Raw genomic sequence first — 20,583 nt, 5'->3', positions numbered from 1 at the left:
CTGCAAGCTGCCTGTGAGTGCAGCAGCCCCAAACCCGTGCATCACACTACACCAAACCTAAGTCACACTACCGAAACCATCCTACATGCTTGCCGGATCAGTAGATTAAGTTGTTCTGGTATGAAAGCTGAAACTCAGAATAGTTTCGCTCTAGGCTCTCCGTAATTATCTGGTTTTGTGCACCTCCCCAATGCAGAATCTCTGACATCGTTCTGTACGGCAACAAGATAAGAAAAGATGTGAATAACCCACCACAAGTGAAGTTGTGCTTTTAAAGTCTAGTAAAAGTGGAATAATACATCACAAATCAGACAGAAATTTGTATACTTGTGTATGCTGGGTAGTTTAAAGATAGTAAGTTAATTATCTGTAATTGTATTTTCCAAACTGGCCGTGGTGTAAATTTACTAATGTACTGCACATAGATGCAAATCTAAGGTACAGCATTCCATGACTGGTGTGGCCTCTTCCAGCTGGATAGTACTCTCTGCCACAAAGCAAAAACAGTTCAGGAATGCTTTGAGGAGCCTGTGTTGACTTGGTCTTCAAATTCCCCAGATGTCACTCCAATTGAGCATCTCTAGGATGAGCTAGAGAAACAAGTCCGATCTATATGCCAACACCTTGCACCTTACAGGACTTAAAGGAGCCAGTCAATGGGTCAGTAATAATAACAATGACCCAAGTCATATATATTCTGCTGGGAAACCTAGGGTCCTGCCATTCATGTGCAAGTACTGGCAGCCCATTTGTAATGAATACTTCCACTTCAAGTAGATTTTGCCGATAATACTTGGGTTACTTGGGCCCACAGGTTACTCTGTGGGGTTCTGCAGGGGTCCATTCTTGGCCCATCATTATTTCCCATTCATATTAAGGATTTGTCAGATGTCTCAAATACTCTCAGTCTACTAATGTTTACAGATGACACAGATGTCACTGATTAAGGATGCTAATCCTGGTTTAACTATACACAATTAAAAAATCTTTTTTTTTTTTTAGTGGCAAAAAATTCTGTTGAGATCCTTTAGGTGTCATCTAAAAGACTACTGGGAGTTATAGCTAATGAAAATTAAATTAGAAAGATAAGAAAGAACAAAAATAAAGAAGTAAATGAGTTTAACCTGCAGAGGTCTAATTTCATAACAATTTAATGGTAGTAAATTATGGAATAACTTCTCCTGTTTGGCAAAAAATGTCTTTGAAATGTTTCAAAACATGCTTTTTAACATTTAAATGCTTACAACTAATTTGATATATGAACCAACTAATTTGATATATGTCCATTTTCTTTGCTTCATTGACAGTGACATGTTTTATTGCTTTTGCTTACATTCAGGCATATAGACTGCCAAGATGCACACTTTGGAGTAGTTGTATGAATTACCATGAACGGCACAGGAACAGAAACAGAGAACATGCACTTAAGGACTCCTCACCAAATGATACTGGTACACAACACAAGCTTATGATCCATTCCAACACACTGACGCTGGTGTACACTGTGCCTTCCTCTATGGTTCAAGAGTATAGTGGATTTTTAGTTGACTTTTTCAGAATAAAACTCCCAGCGGTTCCAGAACGTCTTTTGGTGTGGACATTGTCGTTCCCCAAAATTACATGAAAACCCCTGTCTTCGCAGATGTGTGTTTTGCCGTTTTGTAGGATTATGTTCATACAATTATACAGCAGTCCTGTCAGAACAGCAGAAGAAAAGAAAAATATTAATAGAGTGAAACTATGTATTTTATTCAGCTCTGTAGCTCCTCTGGTGGACAGGTGGAGCTGCGGGCTGCTGTTCCGACACTAGATGGCGGCCACGTGTTTGTGACCGGATATCAACCGCGTTCGAGGACCAACGAAGAAAAAGAAACCACTGTTGTCTTCCGTCGCAGTGTTTCACGTGGACTGTACGGCAGCGTGAGAGTCACTGTGTCTGCCAGGAACACCATTAAAGACAGAATGACGCAATTAGGCGGAGTATTGTAAGTTTTATACCTCGTTCGCCTTCTGTTAAGGTGTTTACATGTTTGTATTTGTCTTGTCCAGAATGAGCTTGTTCGGTGCTCGGGAAAAGATCAGATTGCTAACGTTAGCTCAGCCTGTCGTCTGGCTACTCATTTCCAGTTAAAGTTCTGTAAAACACTAAGAGGCCTAGTTACCTCCCCTTTAGATAAGCTGGTTTTATGCCGTGGGACCGAGACACGAGGGAAATGCAGTTATGATGAACTGCATTTCCCTCGTGTGTAAACTGCTCTTTGCTTTACAATAGTCAATGGTGAATCCTGTTGTCAGCCCTCTACTGGTCTGTATTATCATATCATTAAAGCACTGGAGGAACAACTTTTTTTGACATTATTTGCTTTGTAAATCACATGTTAGTGTATCAACAGGTGGTGATTTAAAAAAAAAAAAAAAAAAAAAAAGTCTTAAAAAAAGTGTTAAAGTCTTGAAATGGATGTCTCATAATAGTGACCTTCAATTTATACTGTAGATTGACTGAGAATACTGGGAAAATATCTGCCAAGTTCATCAGTGCTACAAGAACAATACAGTATAACCTTTAACTACTGTTATTTCTGGCAACTGACAGCCCTGTGATCGGGACAGTTTTCTTTCTGTAGAGTTGAATGGCTCTGTCAGTTTGTCGTCACCGTTCCTTGTGTTCGTGTTCCATCACCAGAAAACCCAAGACAAAGCGCTCAAAGCGCTTCTTGGAGAGCCGTTCGCCCAAACTGACGGAGGATGTAAAGAGTGCCATGATCATGAAAGGCGGCAACACCAGTCAGACCATCACCCAGGCCCTCAAAGACATAGTATGTAACCCACTGACGCAGATTTTACGCATCACACTGTCTTAACTTGTTTTAGGACTTCTGATCTGCTGGTTTGCTTGATAGTAAGATGTGAGCTGTAACTTACATACTTTGTCTCCCACAGTATTCCTTGAAAAAACCCAATGCTGTGCTTTACAAGAAGTAAGTCTGATCAGGAGATTATGTATGTGATGTATGTTTTTTAAAAAATATATTTTATCAGTAGTATTGGCAATTACAGACTCATCAGTTTTAACTCTGTATTTGGTTGTTCTAGATCATGTCTGTAAAGCTCGTCCATGTAGAGACAGAAAGTACATGTTTTATTCTATAGGAAAATTAACCATAAATGACTTGTGTTGTGATTTGGTGCTATATAGAAGATAAAATTAAATGAAGTTAACCTTTTAATGGTAGGATAAACACTGCTGTGTGGAAAGATGCAGACATCTGCCAAAGATATATAGACTTTCATGTGTAGTGAAAACCAGGAAGTGCTCATAATTCCAAATGGGTCCGTTTCATCACATCAGTGAAACATGGAGGAGGTCAAACCCAGCATATGAATTAAGTAGGGTTCAGACACATTTTTGTCAGGCAGTGTGCAGGACAATTCCTCCACTCTCATTGGATGCGCCTTTAACCTGCAACAGGACCACAAGCCCAGACCCACGACAGAAACATGGTCCTCCACACTGAAGATAAACATTTCCAAAGAACATACTAAATCTTTACTTGTGTCACTGACTTGTATACCCGATCCCACAACTAAATATTTGACTCTTAAAGTTTTATCTTATTTCTTTTTTCAGATGTGTAAATGCCAGGAGTCAAAATGGCTTTTTTCTTCTTACTTTTTTCTTTCTTTTTTTTTGGAGTAAAGGCAACATGTAGTAATGTAAAAGCATGATTCAGTTGATTGTTTTGGCTTGAATTTGACACAGCAAAAACAACAACTTTGTCTCTACTGCTGACGTTATGTGATTCGGGTAGTCAGGGTTATAACTCATTGTCACTGAGTGTACGTGATGTCCAGTTTGCGCCTTGATAAAGTTTGTATGTGCATTTCAGGAAGAACATAACTCGACCGTTTGAGGACTCCACGTCGCTGGTGAGTTCATAAGATCCCAGACCCACAACATTTCCTTACTGTTGCACCAGTTTCTCACTAATCTTTTCTTTATTAGGAGTTTTTCTCCAAGAAGACTGACTGCTCTCTGTTTCTGTTTGGCTCACACAACAAGAAACGGCCCAATAATCTCATATTTGGTAAAGTCTACCTCACACTCACTCGCTCACTCAGCTGTTTAATAATATCCATATTACATCAGCAGGATTAAGTGATGAAACAAGAAATGAAACAAAAGTACGTCATATCAAAACTGTTCTAACATTATTTTAAAAGATTTCTATGTGGCACAACTCAGAGAAAAAAAAATTAAATAAAAACCTTAACTACACAGGTGACGGTTGTACTTTCTAAAAGGGACAAAAGTCTATTACATCAGCTTATAGACTTTTCATAGCCAGTGTATCTATGTTTTGGCATATGTGCCCCCAGATATACTGAACAATACCCACCACAGATTTCCACACTGATCAAATAAATCATCTTTTTATGTGTGACCAATGTTTGCACCATTCTGCTTTCTGTCAACTATCCATGTTCAGTATTCTTCTGGCATTGGTCAAACTGGCTCTATTTTCCCAGGGATATGAGCAGCGTAGTAGTAGCAGTAATTTTTGAGAGTGAAGTTATGCCAACCTGTGTTATCAATGACATTTTCATTTAATTAATACTTAAAGGAAACTTAAGAAAATTGATACTTGAACATGCATCAGCATTATATTAATTACCTGAAATGAGACAAACTAAATGATTTACTCCAAATCCCATCAACTACCATGAAGGACCTGGAGCTTATGATCTATACTGCGTCCATTCACCAGAGGGAGCTCTACTTGCTTTGGCTCTACTTTTGAGGATCTGTTCTTTATTTACAGGCTATGTTGGAACCACGCATGTAAATGAGTTAAATGAAGTATTCTAAGAAGCAGTTTCAAACAGACTGCGTGGTCGAACTGCAGAAAAGTTGATTGGAGCGCCCTACTGTTATTGTTCATCAGACTGATGGCCTGTGGGAACAGGCTCTTCCTGTGTCTGATTGTTTTGGCGTACAGTGATCTGTAGCGCCTACCAGAGGGGTGGAGTTTGGTCAGGTTATGTCCGGCCTCATGATAATAAACACACTGAGTAGAATGCCAGCCTGTACGGAAGTTTGGACGTAGAGGCAGAATTCTGGTTTTGATTTTGAAGCTGGACAGACCAGATGATATGTGCGTAACAGTTTCCCTTTGCTCTAATCGCAGGTCGTCTGTTTGACTTCCACGTGCTGGATATGATTGAACTTGGAATTGAGAAGTACGTCTCCCTGAGTGAGATTAAGGTAAGAAACACTGTTACTCTATGTGTCATCTGTTAGGGGAAGTTTGATGAGCCATCTTATACAGGGGTTAGTGAGATTACAAAATCTTTACAGGTCCAGGATGAAATCACAGTCTGGTCAGTAAATGATGTTTAGTTAAAACACACCAACACCTCTAGCCCTAGCTACGTCAGTTATTTAGTCCACAAGCGGCAATGTAAAAATTATTCTTTAGCCATTCTTCATCTTGTGAGTTTAGGTCCTTGAGCTATTGCATCCGTCTGACCAGAATCCTGTGCAGTACCTCGCTAGTTTCCAGTTGAGAGTTGATTTCAGAGCAGTTCACTCCTTTCTTGAAGCTCCTAAAACCTAGTTTTTGTTTTCTGTTCCAGGCCAGTAAATGTCCTGAAGGGACCAAACCGATGCTGGTGTTTGCAGGAGAGGCTTTTGATACAGAGAACGACCACAAACGTCTCAAGAGTCTGCTCATAGGTATGCAGCCATCATCCTCATTAAAGATGTCACTACAATATGTGAATATGATCATTACATGGAATCAGTGATCCATTGTGTCCTGGTCCTTTTCTCTGCCTCTGTGTCTCAGACTTCTTCCGAGGTCCCACTGTGCCTGCAGTGCGCCTGGCGGGTTTAGAACATGTTCTACACTTCACTGCCCTGGATGGGAAAATTTATTTGCGCAGCTACAGGTACTGAAATGAAATCTGCATCATCACGCTTGCATCTCGTTTAGAGAAATTAAGGCTGTGATTGAATTTTGTTGTGCACCAGCCACTCGTATATTTTGGCCACTTACATCCAGACAAACAAACGTTTAATGTCACTGCAGGTGTCTGTTGAAGAAGTCTGGGTGTCGGACGCCGCGGATCGAGCTGGAGGAGATCGGGCCTTCGTTTGACTTCGTCTTGAGAAGAACGCATCTGGCTTCTGATGACTTGTACAAGCTGGCTCATAGACAGCCCAAAGCCTTGAAGGTAAGTGTCATGCACAACAGAATTCCTGGACGTCTAGAGTGACTCCCTCAGCCTTCCTTTGATGGGATATTTCAGTTGCTGCGTTTCCATTTCACCTAGAAATGCCAAAACCTAAATATCGTGATAAAAACTGGTAAAAGAAATGCCAACATTTGGAGAAACCTCTTAAATATCACTAAAACATTTTTATGCTCTCATTAGGTGTTTTTCAGACGCATCGATATAAAAGTTTATCACACAATGGAAACACTTTTCCCGCATTTCCCCGTCACTGGTGTCACCAGAGATGACACTGGTTTCGCGCGACCAGAATTTAAGAGATATCATGAGACAACACTTTACGAGAGTTGCAGCTCATTCAAAAAACACCTTTCAATTGAAACACAGCACTTTGATGAAATTTCAGAAATATTGCTTTTTTTTGCAAAAAAATGTAATTGAAACGCAGCCAGTGAAAGGGACAGTTCACAGTTAAACTCTAGGGGGGCTTAGTTCAGACATTTTGCAGTCGTTGGCCAATTGCAGGATGCTCTATTGGCCGATTTGTCTGTCAGAAGCCGAAAAATATTCATTTTGACTCAGCGTGGTTCCAATAAGGTGTATAGTGTGATTTTTGTAGTATTATATGCGGAGAATAGGAATACTGAACTGGATAGTTGATAAAAAGTACCCATTGTTACACACAAAATCAAAACAAATGCTTTCCTATGGAATAACTTTTTTAGTATGTATTTACTGATTACCAGTTCTGCTGCTCCCATCTAGAGGACAGGACATTACATAGAGTGCCTCCTTGAGGCCACTCGGTGTACACCATAATGCCAAATAGTAGAATGTTGAATTCCACGTTTCTCTTAACTGGATGATAGGAAAATACAATGTTTGTCCTGAAGGTGGTGCCAGAGGATGAAAAATGCCTGCCTACAGTTGCAGCGAATACACTGATAATGTTCCCCAGTCTGAACTAAGTGCTGAAATCATTAATTAGTCAGTGTTATAGTGTGGACTGGCATGTTCAAAGACTACTAATATAAATGTCAGAATTCTAAAAAGGGAAGAGTAAAGATGATGTGGGTAGGTGTTTTAGGGAGAGGTGTCAGTAGTGGGAAAGTAAGGCTGGTGCTACAAATAGTGTGTGTCAGTTTTACTAATTATGTTGTCATTAGTTAATATAGACATACTGCTGAGGGACTCATTCAGAAGACAACAAAATAACTGCAAAAATAAAAACCTTTGAGTAAACGTCTATTTATCAAACCAAAACATCTGCTTATTTTCCTCTCTGCTACAGCCCAAGAAGAAGAAGAACATTTCCACTGATGCCTTTGGTACCAAATTTGGTCGGGTGCACATGCAGAAGCAGGATCTTTCCAAGCTACAGACACGGAAGATGAAGGGCCTGAGAAAGAGGAAGGGGCAGGGACAGGAAGTGGCTGAAGAACAAGACACGCAGGCCCCTAAAGTGGCCAAAGTGGAGAGCTGAAGCTGCTTCTAGTACTTTTCCTTGTCCATCACTTTAAAAGACTGTTAGCTGGTCATTGACGGGTGTAACTGTCAAGGACTTGACATGTGAGCCGGCACAGCCCAACAAAATGCACGTCTATTCTTCATTTCCCTGTTGTAATATCCAGGTGTTTTTGTCCTGACTGTCATGAATGTGTAAGCATGATTAATCACAGGAACGATAACTAGCTCATTTATTTAGTCAGATTTCATTCATATATTTCTACAGTAATGTGTGTTATAAAGCCTCACTTACATTCACAGAAATAAAGGTGTCTTTTACATTCTAAGTTGGTTTAGAGGTGTCATTTAGTAGATGAAATGATCGTGTTATGACTTTCTGTTTTTCTCATTGGTTCTTATTGTCAGCATTTCCATGCTTATATTCTGTTATGTGCCTAAGGGCCAGCCATACACATTTCTAGTCAATCAGTCTTCAACACTACGGACATTGAAAAAAACAAGATGAAAAAGAGCCACATACACACTCGCATGCAGCACATTGTTTACTCCAAATGGGTAATCAGCGGCCTTCAGGTCTGTTCACATTCCACCAGTTGGTCATTAAGGATGTAGCAGATCCTCACCTGTGTACCTGACTGCCTCCTACCTATCAGAACATTGTACAACCTTAATTCCTTGGTCGACAGAGTAAAGGACAGGTTTGCAGAGATTGGCACTGTAAAGAATTCTCAGTTTAAGTGTTTTAACTGTCTGCCTCCAAGTCTGAACAGTAGCATGAATAACTGGGCTGTAATTATAGCAAGCTTTTTTGAGGTGCATGGACAACATTACAATGCCTCCATGTGAGTATGGTAAGCTATCTTCTCTTTCCATTTCCTGACAACTGTCGTCCAGCCAGTAGGCCATAGTTTGTTACTACTTTGGTTAAGTAGTAACTTAAGAAATCTGGCAGAGCCATGCCTCCACCCTGTGTTTACATCAGTAGCGGGCATTAAGGCCTGCAAGACCTTCACTGCGGGCCTAAAAAATATATAATATAAAAGATTATATTTTCCATGAATACCTATTAAATAATTCCTAGAGGTCTATTCGCTTTCTTCCATTTCTTTTCCCTTGGCTACGCTGCTTCTAAACATGTATTTTCATATAAAAGCTCTTATCCAGTCACATTTCAGTTATGATTGTTGCTAGGGTCAAAGAAACCTGCCTGGAGGCCTTCAAAATCAGTTCTGCAGGCCCTGCAGCATAAAATAAGTTGATTGCCATTAAATGGTGATAGCTGGTTAGATGTGGTGATCTACAAAGAGTCAACCAAGGGCCATTTAAAGAAGCTGCAAGAAAAAGTATGTCAAGCCTTTGGGATTACTAGGATTTCTTTATAAATTGGCCATAAAATGTGTTCTGATCTTCACCTAAGTCACAACAATAGACAAACACAGTCTACTTAATTTGATTACTTCAAACAATCAGACCAACCAGGGCCTGCTAGCAAGAAAACGTTGCTGTCACCGTTAGCCACAGCTAGCAAACTGCATCTGTTGCTAGCTTTGCAAAAATATAGTTGTGTGATTTAATGGAGGTTTTGTCACTGTACTGACTGAAGGAGGAGAAGAAATAGATTTGGTTGAGGATTTTCTGCCCAAGCCTTCAGAAGAAAACTCTAAATAGTTTCTTATGTTCTGGTGAGTAAAATGCATTACATTTGCATCTTTTATAAAAAACAAAACAAAACAAATAAAAATGTTGCTGGACATTTGAAGTTTGCAAAAGAGCATTTGGAAGCTCCACAGAAATTCTGGCAAAATATTCTGTGGAGAGATGAAACCAAAATTGAGCTGTTTGGAAGAAACACACAACACTATGTGTGGGGGAAAAAATGGCACAGCACACCAACATCAAAACCTCATTCCAGCTGTGAAATATGGTGGAGGGGGCATCGTGGTTTGGGGCTGTCTGCTGCCTCAGGGTCTGGACGGATTGCTGTCTACCCGACTGAGATGCTGTGGCACGACCCCAAGAAAGCACTTCACAACACACATTCCAAGAAGACATATTGCTCAACTGAAACAGTTTTGTAAATAGGAATAGATCAAAATTTTTCCTGTCCAGACTGTTGAGCAGGTCTGATCTACAGGAAGGTTATGGTTGGCTGCCAAAGGAGGGTCAACCAGTTATCGACATGTGAATGCTTACATGTTGTGTTCGATAAAAACACGAAAATATATAATTTTTTGTGCAGTATTAGATTAAGTAGACTGTGTTTGTCTATTGTTGTGACTTAGGTGAAGATCGGAACACATTTTATGGCCAATTCATGAAAAAGTCCAAGTAATCCCAAAGGCCTCACCTACTTTTTATTGTAACGTCTTTAAACAGCACTTGGATGAGTCTTTCTAGATCACTACATCTAACCAGCTTTCAGCCCAGTTAACCTGGCAAAGTCTGCATATCCATCAACTCTGCTGTCTCATATGTCCTTACAAGTGTTCTTGGCCTCTGGTCATCTTCAGTTGAAAGGTTGACTCAACTCGCACTCGACTACCCTTAAGTGAGAAGAGACTGGACCTCAGGAAAACAGAGAGCATAGTTTTCAAAGGACAGTCCACTGTCCCTATCATGCCCCTCACCCATGCAGACTTCTGAAGTCTCCTTCTGCAGGTTCTTCAGAAGATATAAGGTGTAGCCCACATTGTTCTCCAAAAGTCACCCGTGTCTGAAGTATCCTCACCTCTCTGTTGAACAACAGCTACAGCTTTCTGCCGCACAAGGTCCTCCTTCATTCATGCAGATTTATCCTGCAGAGTGGGATTGTCCTTAATCCACCGAGCCTATTCAGGTGGCTCAGAGTAGTCCCTAGCAGGAAACTAGTGAGATGTTACCGAGAATGATTTTTTTTTTTTTTTATACAAAACCTACAGTAAAAAAACAAAACAAAGCACAGCCGTTAAACTGTTACATAAAAATCAGTTTGGAATCAATTGAAATGTATAAGTGCAAGTAAACAATCATATGTATGCCATTTTTACCACATACACACTAAAACTCATACATGCGTACCAACTCGTACAACCACACATGCACACACGCACAGCTCACCAGAATGCTGTTGAAAAAAGATTTTTCAACAGCATTCTGATTTTTTTTATTTTTAATCTGTTTTTAAAGATGACTACTGATGTGGCACGTGTAACTGTGTCAGGCAAGGTGTTCCATTTTTGTGGGGCATATACACTGAAAGCTGCCTCCCCTTCTTTGGATCTGGTGCAAGGGATGAGTAAATTGCCACTGCCTATGGCCTGTTTAGCGTTACATTTAGGAATGCACGTGTGAAACTAATACTGATGTCTGTTTTCCCCATCCTATTTGAATGTCTTTCCTGATTTCTCAAATTCAGTGAAATAGTTCAAAAGGTTAACTACTAAGGAGGAGTCTGAATTTACAGTAGGATGTGCAAACTTGTTCTTTCTTACACATTTTCAACACATGATTAACATCAAAATATATAGTGAGGCTTAAAATGCTCATAGTACTACTTAAGGAAAGACTCCCTGAGATGGAGTGACAGCTAAGGAAGCACAGTATTAGCTAACCTCTCTCATACATCATACACATGCTCTGAATATGTCTAGTAAATGGGGACAGTTTGCAGCAAATAGAATGGCATCATATCACATTAGCCTCTGAGGCCAGGGGAGCTACCCTGGGTCAACTGTCAATTTGTCCCCATGGCAACGTGAATTTATTGTGCAAATTCAGGACCCCAACAGGTTTCCCAGGGCATACACACACACTGCACATATTTCAAGGACAATTTTGTTTCTGAGTTTGTAATGCCAAATTATTCCACAAAGGTCAGCTTAAGTTTCATTATGCAGCACAGCAGGCACTTAAATCAGACATCAAAGAAAAGCTGCACTACTACTGTCACACCACTGAGGTTGCATCTGACTATTTTTTGCAGAGAATCCAGGTCTGAGAATACACTGAGGCGGAGTGGGGGAGAGACAGAGAGAGATGGATGGATGGTGGGGGTGGTTGTGACAGAACTAATGCATTTTAAAGTCCCTTTGAAGTCTGGAGTATGTGAAGCACAAAATAGCTCGGTGATTTACCTTCTGTTGGACTCCCTCTCACACACATTCGGACACACAAGCTCACTTCATCTGGCAGTGAGTCCAGAACAGCCCACACTCCTTTCTTTTTGTAAGTTTACTATTCACAAGATTCTTGATGTCAAATCAAAGTCAGCCCTGACTAACCCTAACCCATAGTAAAACCTTTCATTTCTTTTATATATAAATATATATATATATTCCCCATAGTTCCCCAAGTTCCTATGACATTCATTTGGTCTGGCTCCATGATCTAGTGAGTGAAATGTATCAATATCTGCTTGGTGGATGGATGCGGGCTTTTCCAGTGTGGCTGAGTTGGTGTACAGGTTGTCTGAGATGCTGCAATCAGCATGCAAGCATTATCATGGTCGTGTTAGCATTTAACTCAAAGCCCTGCTGTGCTCTGATGCTGCCTCAAATGACTGGTAGTGTGGCTGAAAACCTGCATGGAGATCTAAAGAAAACAAACAAGGAAAAGGCCAAGTTGAATTTTTGAACTCAACATAGGGGCTAAAAGTCATTCAAGTTTATTGTTGTGCAATTCTGAATAGCTGGAACTGTTCTAAAAAATTTATTTCTTTAATGTTATATATTAGAAACCCTTCCCCAGTCCATTTGTTTGTCAGTGAGATGAACAAAAGGCAGAAGGAGGCCAGCTGAGCATTTGGCTCGTAGATGCCTGAGATCACAGGAGCTGCAAGAAAGCTAACGGTGGCCTGGAAGATGGCCTTCCTTGGCTTTAGTCAGTTTTTTTTATGTAAAACTGCGCACACAACGGCATATACACAAGCTCGCATCTCTCACATTCACTTCATGCACACGCAGCAGATGGCACAATCAGCCTGCCTGTGATTTGGGCCAATGACTGCTAGAAAACACCACTGCTGTTTCACATGGTGATGTTTTAATTGTTTACTATCAAACGTTAGCAATAACTTTGTTTTAACTTTGAAGCCAAAAAACTGAAATATATAGGGCCAACCCTGACAATCACCTTAATCACAGTTAACACTCAGTATTACACAGATACAAACACATTAGCATGAATATTAAGCTGTTTAAGCAGCCAGTTAAAAAGACAGAATCTCATTTTTGCAACTGTTCTAACTCCATCTAAATCTAATCCCTGTCTGCCAGTAGGTGATGCTAGAGAGCCATGTTGACCATGGCCATGTTGCATATTCATTATGGTCCCATGCAGGCCCACTGTTCCCATCACCTGGGAGTAGACACAACACAGAGGATGAACCATTAGCCTACAGGGAGCAATCAAAGTGTTCCTGTAAATAGACAGTGGTTGATTTGAGCCGCCTGCTCGAGCCAGTGCATGGGGAATAGGTGCTTCGACCGGCCATGCTTTCCAGAGCGTCATGACAGGCAGCATCTGTCTGATAGAAACCAGTCCACGGCTACATACTAGAGAACTATTGGTTTTATTATTCATTGTTTACAGTGAGGAAACAGACATCAAACCTCTGCTAACAAAACTTTGCAGTCTCCCAAAACTAAAGCCCTACGAATAAATATTGTTATAGTAATAATCAAAGACCATCCATAATATCACACAGAAAAATCTGTCATTTCATATACACAAATCTCTCTATCTATATCTATCTATCTATTATAACAACCTGCCTAATAGACTCATCAGAGAATGGACATGGGTCCCATGTTACGGTAACAGAATGTTGTTAGTGGGGGTCTTTGGGTCCTCTGGGTTGAGGGGAGGGGCCTCTGTAGATCATCCCACAGATACTTGATCAGTTTAAGATCTAGTGAATTCCTGTGATGATAACCTTTGGACTGGTTTCATGCTACATACTTATGACATAGCAGCTTCCTAATTGGCTAATTCCTGACACTGGAAGAGCATCATTGCTGCCCAGCTCACTGATGCTGCCTGACTTGTCAGAAATCTGAGCACCGGCTTCAGAATTCATAAACTGTTCCCCTTTGATGTCAAGGAATGTGCTCCAGTGCACCGGCAGGCAATTACTTACCGCCACCATTTGCAGCCTATTGACTCCCTGTAAAGTTGAGTCTTTTCATCAATAAGCACTTGGTACCAGCACCCATTTATTGACAGTTGAGCTTTCGGGAGACACCGCATGTGAGGGGCTCCTCCATAAAAATGCCATCTGATCACTGTTAGCTTTGATCTAATGGCTGGGGGCCATTGTTAACAAACACTTCGATTGGAAGCTCGCCATACAAAATGGATGGCCATCTGCTGAGGGTTGAGTGGCTGTAAACAGCTTCAGATGGCTGTGTGGAGAGAGAGGGTGGCATTTATCAGCCAGTCATCAGCAGCCCTGTCTGTTGCTCTTTCCTTCTGTCTCTCTGTCTTGGTTCCTCGACTCTTCCAGTTTCTGTCTTTCTTCTTTAACTTGGCATTTGTCTTTCTATACTTTACCCCATCCAGGAAATTAACTAAATTGACCAAAATAGGCCGTTTATCCTTCTGCAGAGGTTACGTCCACAGCGAGCACCCCTACACAGAGCCTGCCAGGCCCTAGTGCCCTAGTGTCTTAAAGGACAAGGATGTTGTTGCTTCTCCTCTGTCACCACATTGTGTCTGACATGTTTTGGTTTATAGGGTAATATCTCAACCACTGCATGCATTGGCATGAAATTTAGTACAGTCTTCCCTGCTCCCTACAGGATTCTAGATTTTTAACAACTGACAGCCTGACTGGATGATGAGCAGCAGGTGAGATAGCAGTCCAGCCCCAGCATAACAACCAGCAGCAGCTTTGCTCGGCAAACCTGAGGCAAAAGGGAGACAAACACAAATGCAGACCCGTAGAGGGCGACAAGTTGCCTCTTAACACAAGGAGTAAAATCACATTTATACAGGAAGGCCAGGCACCGTTGGAGTGGGCACAAGGTCCCCATCAGTCTTTATATGAGTCCAGAAGTGGAACCAGGAGATGTTCCCTTCTTCTTCTTTCCGTTTAATCTATAGCATACACTCTCAAGAAACTGTCTCAACCACCGCATCAACCTAGATACCCTGGCTTCCTCCCACCTCCAAAAACATGCTCATTAGGCTAATTGGTGACTCTTAATTGACCGTATGTGTGAGTGTGAGTGCGAATGGTTGTTTGTCTATGTGTTATTCCTGTGATAGGCTGGCGACTTGTCCAGGGTGTACCCTGCCTCTCGTCCGATGCCAGCTGGGATAGGCTCAATCAACCCCCGCGACCCTAGTGAGGATTAAGCAGTATGGAAGATGAGAAAAGTCAGAAGTCTAGGGTCAGAGGAATCATGGAGTCATGCCAACTGCTCAGGAATCTGACGGCTTTACTCCAGAAAGGTGCAACTAAAAGACATTCACATACACAACGGAGGAAAGTTCCTACCTGTCTGTTACACTTCCGACAAAAGTCTTCCTTCATCAGTTTCATTCTATGAAGCCTTGAAGAGCAGTTTTGAAACTTGGTGGTGTGGTTGCCATCCACTCAGTGGCTGATTCATTCAAAAACAGGCAGTGGACAAACATACAGTATGTCTCCTATGAAATGTGACAAGATTCAGAAACACACATCATTCTTGTTGAGAGATGGTTAATTTTATATGAGATAAGTTCATCCTCGATAAATAGACATCTGAATTCACTTCTCTTATTTCACTTTTCTGTACTAGCTGCCTTTTCGCCTCTTTGTCACTCACCCACGCTACTGCTTTCTCCCTCCTCACCTCTCTGCCTGTCTTGCTATCTGCTCTCTGTCTCCCTCCATATCTCAGTGAAGGCTGGCTAATGACACACTTCCAGATGGCTGTCCTACTGTGTGTGTGTGTGTGTGTGTGTGTGTGCTTGTTCTGGCCAGGTTTGAAAAGGTTCTTTCATCTTCTTCTTCCTCTGACAAAAGAATCGTCCCAGTCAGCACAGCTGCCTATCTGCCACCTCTTTTCCCCAGCACATGTCTCGATTAATCCCATTGTTGTGCTGCACAGCTCAGTCTTGGCCTGCGCTCCCCTGCCCCACCACCACTCCATTTACTCTTGCTTTCTTAACCTATCAGTCTGCTGCACAGTTTTTCATACTGCGTCCTTTCACTCTGATCCTCGCTGTTTCCTCCCACCCCTCCTCTATTCCTCTCACTTGGCTCTAAATCTCCACCCTTCTGCTCCACACTCATTTCCTCAGAGTTTCTTCTCCCCTTTTCCACTGTCTCCATCTTCCTTCCCCATTTTCTGTGCGTCTGTTTTTCCTCCATTCTCCTCTCTTCCCACTGAGCCCTCAGCCTTTTCGTTGCTGTGTAACAGAAATTGACATGTTTGGCAGTTCCTCTGCTTTTCTCTTCTCAAAAGGAATTACTGTCCTGACCCACTTCCACATGTAGCTGCTGCTGAATCTGCGCGGCTGTGGAACAGTTACCGCGGAGAGAGTCGCATATACTACCTGACCGTCCACACACCATCAGAAAGATGTGAAATCTGAATATATGACATCTAGTCCTCTTAAATAAATTACCTTTTTCTTCTGATGCATATACATTTTGACAAAGAAAAACACCCAAAGGCTGCAATATAGCATAACTCAAAGTTTTATTCTAGATTCTTCTCATCATACTATACCATGGGGGAAGTGATTCATCATTCAAAGAGCCCTGCAACAGGCTCTCATCTCAGCAATATTTTAGTGTCTAAAACCTTTTCACAGTACTGTACCTGTATGATTAAAGCAGTTTTAGAAATAAAATTCTCTATTCTCAGCAAAGTGGCAGTAAACGTGTTCAACAGATTCACAGAACAGCTGGCTAATTAAACACTGTCACATTGCAATGAATGGTTTGTTTTTGCTCTCCAGCTCCAACAGCAATATCACTGGTAACCACAAGATGACAACAAAACACAAAGATTTCTCCATAAGAGTTGACAAATTGTACAGTATTTGTGGACAAATGTGTCTGTGACTGTGAGTTTTACAATTAGCCATTGGTCTGAGGTGATCATCAGCTAATTAGTTCCCTCTCCATGCAGTATGCTGCCAGTGTTGCAAGTTCACATGGTGTTTTACAGGAATGTCTTGGTTGTTAGTCGATTGGCAGCCCCAGTGATCCAGAGACACAGGTACACCTGTTCAATTGCTTGTTAGCACAACTAGCTCATCAGCCAACCACATGACTGCAGTTCAATGCATTTAGGCATGTAGAGGTGATCAAGACAACTTGCTGAAGTTCAAACTGCCAGATGTGAGTATTTCAGAAACTGCTGATCTACTTGGATTTTCACGCACAACCATCTTTAGGGTTAACAGAGAATAGTCTGAAAAATAGAAATTATCCAGTGAGCCGCAGTTGGGTGGACGAAAATTCCTTGTTGATGTGAGAGGTCAGAGGAGAATGGGCAGACTGGTTGGAGATGATAGAAAGACAAATCAATTAACCAGTTGTTACAACCAAGGAATACAGAATATCATCTCTGAACACGTCGAACCTTGAAGAAGATGGTCTACAGCAGCAGGAGACCACACCGGGTGCCACTCCTGTCAGCTAGATTGGAAAAGTATTGCCTGGTTTGACGAGTCTTGATTCCACTGCCGATATTCTGGCAGGGTCACAATTTAGCGTAAACAACATAAAAGCATGGATCTATCCTGCCTTGTATCAACAACACATTATCATTATAACTATGACCACAGTGTACTCATCTTCTGACGGCTACTTCCAGCAGGATAATGCAGCATGTCACAAAGCTCATATCATCTCAAACTGGTTTTATCTCAAACTATGTGACGCTATCATGTCAATATGGACCAAAATCTCTGAGGAATGTTTCCTACACCTTGTTGAAAGTATGCCAGGAAGAATTAAGGCAGTTCTGAAGGCAAAAGGGGTCCAACCTTTTACTAGCAAGGTGTACCTAATAAAGTGGCAGGTGAGTGTATATGATAAAAGCATGTTAGTGAAGCTACCAACTGTAAGCATCAACAGTGAGTTTGCAGAGGTGGTTCAGACCTAGAAGTGCCTGGGTCTACATCTGGATCATAAGCTGGACTGGTTGGCTAATGCAGACTCCGTTCACAAAAAGGTCAGAGCCGTCTCTATTTCCTCAGGAGGGTAAAGTCATTGGAAGCTGCAGGACATGTCCTACCAGACTATTGTTGCCAGTGACCTCTTTTAAACTCTGGTGTGCTGTGGGGCAGCACTAAGAAGAAGGGAAACTTCATGGCTGGACAAACTGATATAGAAAGTGGGCTCTATGGTAGGGGCAGAGACAAGGACATTGAACAAACTCTGGTTCATCCTGAACAATGTCCACCACCCTCTACAGGACAGCATAGTCAGACAGAGAATCTTGTTCAGTAACAGGATGTTGTCTCTGTCCTGCTCTATGGACAGGTTGAGGAGGTTGTGTGTCCCTCAGGTCACAAGACTTTACAGTGCTTCCCTGTGAGGAATCGAGTGGACTGTGGTACTTAAAAAATAAAGTATGCATCCATCGGTGTTCCGGGTTCCAGAATGCTGATAGAATGTGAAAGACTAAAGAACCCACTGTGTATCACCAGTTCTATCCGCAACGGCACAAAGGCCGAAAACCTTTTGATGATGGTTGGGTGTGGCTAACTAGACTAAGGTGTAGGCAGGTAGGAAGTAAGGTGAATTGACTGGCCTTGAGAGTAGCATGTAACAAAATCAAGCATGAATTCAAGGACAATAAATGGAGCTGTTAATCCGCCTGAGTCAGTGAGTCACCACACAGATAGACACAACGAATTGGTGTTGATGAGAGATCCAGGAGGATACACTGCACGGCTCGATAGGTAGACAGGATTCGGGTGCGCAGGCTGATTGCAGAGCAGGAGATTATTGGATGGTCATGACTCACACACAGAGGCAAAGCAGAGAGAAAAGACACAAGGGCGGGAGAACACGACAAACAATTGTTGACTGTATTTGGTTTTAAATGAATTTAACATCATTGTCTTGACTAGTCTCACCTGTCCAGTATTCAAAAAAACTACACAATGCCATATTAGGTATATGGATTGTGTAGTTTTTATACTCTCACTTCTTAGCAAGAAATCACAAAATACAAAAAAGAAAGTTAAGCTAATAGGTATTGTCCCCAGTAGAAAGAACATATTAGTACACTAATCACAAGATAGTGGATTGCCCTGGCTTATCACTACTTAGGTTCCACTCTAGGACTTTTAATGATCCCTCCGGCTTCTGTGTTTATTACTGCTGTCTAAGTAAGTAGCTCAGTTGTCAGCTTCACCACAGACATTGTTCCTTGTGCCTCCTTCCTACTTTTGATAATTCCACTTCTTTCTACCAGGCCTGTAAAAGAAGCAAATAACCAAGTGACCCAAGAGAACATGATACACAAACAAATGTTTCCACTTGTTTGGTTTGATTAGACTATGAAGAGGCTTTAAATGCCCATGTCACCCTGTAGATAACCAGAGGAACTTTCTAAGCCAATAGTACACAAAACCATGTGTTTGTGAGCATTTAGGCCCCTTATGTTGTGATTCTACTGAGATTTGATTCACTGAGTGGGACCCTACCAGAAGTAAGTCCCTTGCCAGACTAAGTAACATTGAGCATCGTGTGACAATTCAGTGTTCTGCTGGGAACTTTTGGACCTGGTATTCATTCATTTGGATGTTACTTAGACATGTAGCACCCACCTAGATCAAACCACCCAATGGCAATGACACTCTTTGATGGCAACAGACATCCCCAGCAGGATTCAGCCTGACACAGACACACACAAAAACACTTTAGGATCAACTCAAAAAAAAACAAAACAAAACAAAAAAAAAACAGAAGAACAGCACAAGGTGTTGACCTGGCTTCCGAATTCACTAGATCCCAACTTGCAAGTATCTGTGTGATGATACACAGAGGCCCCTAATCCTCAACCCATGGGATCCATAGACCCCCACTAACAACATTCTGTTCCCAGATTTCAGAAGGCCCATTCTCTAATGAACTGTTGTGGAGACACAAGAGAGACCTACAAAATATTAGGAAGATGGTCATAGTTTTAGTGTCACAAACTGAATGTCCTTATGACTGGTAAACATGCTTTGAATTTTGAAAACTTCATTACTGAATGACTGCATATGTATTGTGACCCTCGGCAGTCTACCTTGATAAACACCAGAAATAAACCTTGTGGCTGCAGTTATTAAAATCGTTCAATTACCCTTCTCATTACTCATCAGTACTTCATTATTGTGTGGTCTCATAACTAATTTACATAGTGATGAATGGGATTTTTTAATTAGCTTTTCCACTGCCTTGGAGACAAAGCGCAGGTGAAAATGTGCCTGTGACCTCTAAGTTTAAAAAAAAAGAAAAGGTTGCATTTTAGTTTTACCTTGACCTTGGATGTCTTATATTGTTCTGATGACAAGTTAGATGATGTTGGCAGGACATCCTAAGATTCCTTTCACTCTATCTTCATTTTTTCAGCTATGCTTGTTGGTATGCACAGTCTAAGTCTAGGTCTTAACAAAAGTTTTGTTACCTTTAGAGAGCACAAAGCTAATTCATTATATTTTGTGATTGGTGTACTATATATTATCATTGCTTATAGTCTTTATGTTATACAAAGCTAACCTGGCCATAGCTTCTTATTTACTGGACATAAAACACAGTGACATGTATCTTCTAATTTTCTTGCAAAGAAATTTAATTAGTGTATTTTTCAAAATGTTACACTAGTGTTTCAAATTAAAGTTTTAAATTATTAGAGCTGAAAAGTGGACATTTTGATGAGGGCAAGAAGACAGACTGTAAGCAACAAT

General features: G+C 41.3%; 1 protein-coding gene across 1 annotated transcript; it reads left to right on the top strand.

Annotated features, from left to right (window-relative positions):
• The first annotated feature begins 1,837 nt into the window (after positions 1-1,837).
• On the top strand, positions 1,838-8,027 carry rpf2 (ribosome production factor 2 homolog). Its single transcript, XM_047574525.1, has 10 exons — positions 1,838-1,985; positions 2,684-2,816; positions 2,941-2,978; positions 3,888-3,927; positions 4,004-4,085; positions 5,187-5,263; positions 5,635-5,734; positions 5,847-5,949; positions 6,090-6,234; positions 7,526-8,027. The coding sequence occupies exons 1-10, from the start codon at positions 1,963-1,965 to the stop codon at positions 7,715-7,717; spliced, it is 933 nt and encodes a 310-aa protein (XP_047430481.1). The 5' UTR covers positions 1,838-1,962; the 3' UTR covers positions 7,718-8,027.
• The last annotated feature ends 12,556 nt before the right edge of the window (positions 8,028-20,583 follow it).

This window comes from Mugil cephalus, chromosome 21, assembly GCF_022458985.1.
Source record: "Mugil cephalus isolate CIBA_MC_2020 chromosome 21, CIBA_Mcephalus_1.1, whole genome shotgun sequence".
Lineage (NCBI taxonomy): Eukaryota > Metazoa > Chordata > Actinopteri > Mugiliformes > Mugilidae > Mugil > Mugil cephalus.
This window is presented reverse-complemented; position numbering and strand designations above follow the sequence as displayed.